General features: G+C 35.1%; 1 protein-coding gene across 9 annotated transcripts in view; it reads right to left on the reverse strand.

Moving 5' to 3' along the window:
- Positions 1-7,500, reverse strand: part of POSTN (periostin) — a 46,737-nt gene that overhangs the window by 1,044 nt on the left and 38,193 nt on the right. For 7 of the 9 annotated variants that reach the window (XM_036744781.1, XM_036744780.1, XM_036744779.1 and 4 more), the window contains 2 exons: positions 1,554-1,595; positions 1-182 (listed from right to left, as the gene is read on the reverse strand). The exon at positions 1-182 is cut by the window's left edge and continues 1,044 nt beyond it. In XM_036744781.1, coding sequence (XP_036600676.1) covers positions 145-182; positions 1,554-1,595 — 80 coding nt within the window. In that variant the 3' untranslated portion in view covers positions 1-144. Of the gene's footprint in view, positions 183-1,553; positions 1,596-4,767; positions 4,771-5,614; positions 5,702-7,500 lie in introns of all 9 variants that reach the window. The other 2 variants (XM_036744778.1, XM_036744773.1) reach the window with 2 other exon arrangements.

Here is a 7,500-nt window from a genome sequence, read left to right on the forward strand (position 1 = left end):
ACATTCTGGATTGTTCCCTGCTTATTCTGCATGGGCTCATGGTTCAGTTTGTAAAGGTTTCCAAAATCAAAGTGGCTTTCACAATGTTTTCCTCAAAAATTCAACTGTCGATTTATAGTTGTACGAAGTCTAGCTTTTGGAGTATCACTGAGGACGGCCTTCTCTTGACCTTCTTCTTGTTCCTGGATAAGAGAAACGAAAGGTATCTTGTAAATCTTCACAAGCAAACTAACTCTAAGATACAATAGCCCATTTGTAACAAATCATTCTGAGGTGGCAGGAAATCATTTCCACAGGAGAGAACATCAAGGTGTGTGTTCTAGGGAATGAATCACACTAATATTCAGAGCAAATGCATGAAGATGTATTCAACAGCTTTGTTTTACAAATGTTTTGTACAAATTTTTTTCTTACTAATTTGATTCATTTACATTATGGAAGTTGTAATTCTATGATAAATTCTTTGGTAAGACAAAGGCTCCCCAACATCCATTTTATTTGATCTTTTGGGTGCATATAAATGGTCAGGCAAGGCACAACAGTCTTGGACAAATAAGGATTACATTTCAAGAGAGCTCTTAGAAAAATTTAAAATTATGTTACATTGCTTCTCCCCTCTTCACTTTTCAATTCCATCCTTCCTAACGCTAGTCTCTGGCCCTTCCAGTGTTAATAGCTATAAAGTAATGAAGGGGTAAGTTTGCTGAAAAGGAGAATCTGAAAATGATATATATTTCTTGCCTGGTTGGTAGGTAATTCTAGGGTATTTATCTTAGGTTTAATACATATATATATGCATGATTATATGCACACTTCATTAAATCATTATTTTTCTGAATAGTTACAATAAAATCTTTGTTTAGCATGTACACAGCATTATGACTCACCATTATTCGTGCATAGTGATCAACTAATACCTAAGTATCTGAAACTGATGTGCATAGTTTGTCCTAGTTACAAGATTCTTTTTTTTTGCAGGGGGGAAGTCAGGGCCATTGGGATTAAATGACTTGCCCAAGGTCACACAGCTAGTAAGTGTGTCAAGTGTCTGAGCCTGAATTTAAACTCAGGTCCTCCTGACTCCAGGGCTGGTGCTATACTCACTGTGGCACCTAGCTGCCCATTTAGTTACAATATTCTTAAAGGCTTTCAGCAAAGTTACACTTCCTTTGCTGTCTCTTCTTTAGTTTAAGACTTATGAATTGATACTTGAAATCAACAAATGAAGAGAAGGCCAGTGACTACATGGTCACCTGCCAACGGATGCCCAATTGCTTTTCCATAGACATTTGTAATTTTCGGTTCCCACTAACTTTACAGAAAATTATTAACATTATTTTTTTAATTTCACATAAGATTTTCTTCTATAAAATCCCTCTTTCCAAGGTTTGTGCTAACTTCACTACATGAAAGACTAACATAGTAGACTACTTAGAGTTTCCTTTTCTTTTACCATTCACAACTAAACAAAAATTTAAGTGCCTACTATACATTAGGACCAAGATTTCTCAAGAAACCCAAACCTTTTGTTTTTGAAAGGATATAAATTGTACCTTGTATCCTTTTGTTGGCTGGTACTTTCTTGATTGGTCGGTCTAAAAACAAATAGTAATAGTTAGATATACTCCAAAAGTGTACTTGGAAGAAAAGTGGCATACCTAGTTAAATGAGACCATTCAAATATTTGGAAGTAGACATTATGCTATCATGACAAGAGCTTTCACAATGGTGAATTTGTTCATATGAATAACCAAAACAAGGAAGTTTTCATTCACAAAAAGCAACTATCACTTAATTCGCAAATTAAAATAAATTATGTGATTTCGAACACGTCATAACATCCCAAGGGCAATATACATAGCATGGCTCCCCACCCCCTACCCCCTCCTATAGATGACATTGATTTGTGTTGCAAAGAGGTAGCTGCTGAGTGGTATCCAATGTTTAGTAAAAGTAAATTATCACAGAATTATTCAGTAGAATTTCTCATATATAAAACCATTTTCTCTTCCAGTGCTAATATAATGGACCCCTTTGAGTCTCTGTCATATTTCTAGCTTTAACAATAAAGTTAAAAGATGTGTAGCAATGATTGAATATTGACTGGAAATTCTCAAGAGTAGAAAACCAAGGGAATTAAAAAACAAACAAATAAATAACTCTTTATCTCTACGCCTAAGCATATTTTCTCAAGTCAATATGACTGCCTCCCCAAATATTCTTGTATTTTTACCAATTTTCCTGCTAAAGTCCTCCTTCACCATGGCATGGATATGACCTTGGCTCTGAAAGGTCATGCCTGTGAATAACAAGCCTTAGCTCAGAAGTTCTTAACACTTTTTTTCACGTCACAAATCTCTTACACTTCTGGTGAAGCCTATGGACTCCTTTTCCAGAATAGTATTACCATTAGTTAGCTGATAAACATTCACTAAGCACCTACTGAGTACCAGACCTTGAGCTAAACAATTGGGACAAAAAGAAAGGCAAAAGAGAATGTAATGGGAAAGAGGACAAGCAACAGCTGTGTACAAACAATCTACAGGATAAATTGGAAATAAGCAATGGAGGGAAGGCACTAGAAAGATACAAATTAAAAATAAATAAAAAATATTAAATTTCACTTAGAGCTTAGTAAAAATAAAGATGTTACTTGGTTGCCCATCCAAGTTTATGGACTCCATGAAATCTATCCATGATCTCCTTGGAAGACAATGGACATCAGGTTAAGAACCCATGCTCTAGAAGATACTACCACATAGTGAAAGGCTTTAAATATAGGCTTAATGTCACAGTTGCCTAAGGATCAACCTAGTTAAATCAGATAACTTCATCTCTAGAAAACTGCATAGTACATATGCTGTATGAGCCTAGTTGTTTGCATGTTGCCTCTCCCCCATTAGACTATGAGCTTCTAGAGGGTAAGAATCATGTTTTTGCTTTTGTTTGTAACCCCAGTGCTTAGCACAGTTCCTGACACATAGTAAGAACTTAATAAGTGCTTTTTGTTGTTGATAAAGACTGGTCATCATCTGAAGGGCTCTAATGGGAAGAAAGGACCATACTTATTCTGTTTGGACATGGGATGAATGAGGAGCAATAAATAGATGTTACTAAGAGATCAAATTGGACTTGATATGAGGAAAAACTTCTTAGCAACAAGAGCTAACCAAAAGAGAATTTTTTTTGCAGGGGGGAAGACTGGGCAATTGGGGTTAACTGACTTGCCCAAGATCTCACGGCTGGTAAGTATGTTAAGTGTCTGAGGCTGGATTTGACCTCAGGTCCTCCTGACTCCAGGGCTGGTGCTATATTCACTGTGCTACCAAGCTGCCCCAGAGGAATGGGTTTGCTTAGAGAAGTGGTGGGTTTCTCCTTCTTGGAGGTCTACAAGGAGAATTAGTTGACCACTTATTGAATGTGTCAAAGTTTGGTTTTCTTTGGTGTAAAGGCTGTACTAGAAGACCACAGAGGTCTCTTCCGCCTCTCAAATTCTGCAATTCCATGCTAATTTGATTAGAAGCAATTTACTTTGGAGCATGTTTGCATATTGAAGGTTTTTGTTTATTTTTTTTAAATATTTCTGGCTGCACTCCTCATTTTGTACTCTCTTGATATCTCCAAACATACAAGAACCATAAAGAGGGAACAGAGCTTTTGCCACCAATCAGTGGACATTTTCAATTTTTTTAATAGTATTTCTGGGAGTGTGGATCTGAAAAGAAAAATTGGTTTTACACAAACGTTACTTCCTGCACTAGTTCATTCCCTAGAAAAATCATTTTGTTGACATTCATAATCTCTCTGTAGCTAGTGACCAAATGAATATATCTCTGTCTGGATTTTTCCCCCAGTTCTTTGAAATAGCCCTAATTAATAGGGCTTATGGCATTCATTCAGAGGCATTTGTGGGTTTTTCTCTTGGAGATACAGAAATAGAACAGTTATATGGTTTGGGTGAATTCAGTTTTCTTCCAACATGTCTACCATTAAGTATGAATAGTGTGCCATACATAATCATATCATTACAATAAATTGCAGAAATACAGTCAAACCTTATTCATTTGGGCTAAAATCAATCGATATATAAAGTGCTTCATACCTCTGAATCTCATCTATAGGACAAAGACATTAAAATAGAGGCTCTTCAAGCTTTTTCCTAGCTCCAAGAATCTTGATTTTGCATTTGACTTATAGACCATTTTCAAATAAATGCATTGTTTATTCTTGTCGACTATGTAGTACAGTGGCAAGGACATTCTATTGGAAGTCTTTGGATCATGGATTTAGAGCTGAAAAAGTCCTTAAAGGCTATTTTTTTAACCCTTAATTTAAAAGTTCAAGTAGAGAGTCTAGGTTCTGATTCTATTTTTGTCCACTTACAAATTATGTGACACTGGCCGAATCAGTTCACTTTTCTGGGACTCATATTTTTTCCTCTGTAAAATGAGCAGGTTGGACTGCAATGACCTCGTTCTCAATCACATAGTACTACTCAATAACACCAACTCATGGCTAACAAATTATTGCCAAGAAGAGATGATGACCTATTTTTAATAATAGACAATGGTTACTAAATAGGTTGTATTTAAAATGCTAGAAAATAGTTTGTTGTCTTAACTAATTTAAAGATTTTCTCTGTAACATTACTTACCCATTTAATTTGCTAAATAGAAATAGAAACTGGGATAAGGATATAACCTGTAATTTCACTGGTATTAGGAACTCCCTGGTGAGGGAGTACTCTCAACCAATGCAGGTGGGCACCTTCTTTGCAACTCACAGTCTTAATGAATTGCCTAGAGCACAAGTAATTTGCACATGATCACACAACCAATAAGGGTCACAAATAGGACTTGAACTTGGGTTTTTCTGTCTTCAAAACCAGCTATCTAGTCTTTACTACATGCTATCTTTTTATTTGCTAAGCATTTTAAAGTAAATATAGGGAACTTATTCACTCCAACTCTATCTCCAAAGTAAGTCCAATCAATAATGATGAACAAAAACTTGTGAGGTCCAAATTAATGCAGTATCAGTGAGTTAGTAATTCATGATTTAGAAATTTGATAATCTGAAAATGTGAAAGTAGTGATTCTGAAAGGTATAATATTATTTTAAATATAATTTCTAAATTTAAGAATGTTCTCTGCCACTCAAAATGAAGGATAATTTATGTTTGACCATGTTTGTAGATGTGAACTGACTGGATATTGAAAAAATTATCTGGATGCTCACAACCATAACATATTTTTGTTTGGAGCATTCACATTTGGAAGGTCCTAAATTGAATTTATATCATTCAATCAATTTCTTCACGTGTGGACAATGTCCACTAAATTTCTTCATCGTGGCATGAAAGTGACCTTGAATTCTCAAAGGGCGTACTCATAGAATCAGAGTTCAGGAAAATTTAACCATGTCAGGGTGATGGGGAAGATATTCTGTCCTCCGAGGATCACCCGAGCCCTAGCCTGGGAAAGAAAAACAGATACTTGAAGTATTGATGGATGAATGGTTTTAGAAAATACTGTTGACATTTGTAAATCCAAAACTCTTTGATATCAATTGAAGATAGGAACCTCAGGGTTGTTAGATGCAGAGACAAACTAACCTGCCTGGAGGACTTTCTTGATTTCCGTTTCAATAATCTGGGGCTCACTCTCAATTACTTTAGTGAACTTGGTGTACTCAGTTCCAGCTAAGATAAGCATTAGAAACAAGTGATCACAGTTGTATAATTCAATATCAATTTGGAGAGAACATTTCCTTGGGTGATGGAATTGGGAACATTTCAGAGGCAATTGTGGTTGTGAGATATCATTACACAAAAAAGGATGTATACTTTACTAATCAAAATATATAGGGTTAAACACAGTACTAACTCAGAGTATGACAGGCTAGTATGACTAAGGCCTAAAGGGATCCACTAGGTTTGAGTGGAATTGCTTTTTATCTACAGCTAATGTTTTACAGACTTAATTTCTTCAATTATCTTATAAGTGTGTCCCAAAAACCAGGAAAGGGATTGTAGGTATCTTAGTGCAACAATGATGGGTTGCGTGGTCATAAAATTAATCCACTGGCACATCAGCAAGTTAAATATCATACTTTGCAGTACAAGTAAAAAGCAGCCTTGAAAAAAATGTATTTGGCAATATACAGAATAGAGTAACAGAAAATTGGGCTTTTTAGAAATACAGGACAAGTACATTTTGGTGAATAGACAGGTCAGAGTCAGACCTTTAAGGGGAGGATTTCATTTACTGGAGAAAAGTAGGACATTATCATAACTAGTAAAACTAGTAAAAAGCCCATAAAATTCCATATACACAACTTGCCTTGGGCATGAATGTGGAGGGGAAGAGGAAAAATGATCAGAAATTTAAAATTCCAATGACATAATGTCTGCAATCTATGTTATTAAATCATCAGTTAATAAAAGGTTCTAAAGTTGGAATGGATCTTGAAGATTAGCTAGTCTAGCTCACTTGTCCTTTTCACAGAGAAGGAAACTGAAGCCCCATGTAAGCTATTCATCTTGATAAACACATGAACAAATCAATAAAAAAGAAATCTCACATTTGCATGGTGACCTATAAGTAAATCATATCACACAAAATCATAGCAATAATAAGGCTAAATGAATTAAAGCATTACAACAAGATGCAGCTACAAACTCATTCTTTAATAAAGCAGTACTATTCTACAAAGCTGCCTATCATGGCATGGAAGAAAAAGGAATTCAAATAATATTTCACAGCACATCTATTAGGTGTATAAGGATATACTTAGATTTGTTCTGTATTTGAAGAAACTAGACTTTCATTGTAATTAAACTTGGACTGAGTCGTAGTCTATAGTCATCTCCTTTCAGGGAGATGGTTTTCCTGAACTGCCAGGCTACTCTACTGGAATTACACTCACCTTGAGGAAAAACCTACTTAATAAATAACATTCATTTTTAGTATTTCAAAGCTGGTCAACAGAAATTAAGAGATTATTTTAGAGTGTTTGAGGTAAGGATGAAAATAAATAAGATCAAATTATAAATACTAGCAAAATCATTCGAAAGAGGTAAGTACATACTCTATGGGAAGGATAGTCAGAGCACTAAAATATACATTACTTAAAACAGTTTGGAATGATTACTTTAAGGAAGAGAGGCAACATTTTCTAGTGTATAGAGAGCCTACCTTAAAACCAGGAAGACAAGCATTCAGGTCCTATCTCTGACACACAATGACTGTGTGACTTTGGCTAGTCACACAACCTTTTAGTGCATCTAGGCATAGACTCTAATCAAAGTTCTGATCCACATTAGCAAAGAGAATTTTCTCATCTGAGAATTCCCTTTACCAAGGAACTCTGTTTAGTCCCTATTCTGCTTCTAATTCTCAGTCAATTGCTAATTTCTGTTTCCATTTTTATAGGTTTGATTTTAATTATTTAAAGTTTATATATATTTTTATTTTAAATCACTTAAACATTTTTAGTAAT

The sequence above is a fragment of the Trichosurus vulpecula genome, chromosome 2 (genome assembly GCF_011100635.1).
Source record: "Trichosurus vulpecula isolate mTriVul1 chromosome 2, mTriVul1.pri, whole genome shotgun sequence".
NCBI classification, from domain to species: domain Eukaryota; kingdom Metazoa; phylum Chordata; class Mammalia; order Diprotodontia; family Phalangeridae; genus Trichosurus; species Trichosurus vulpecula.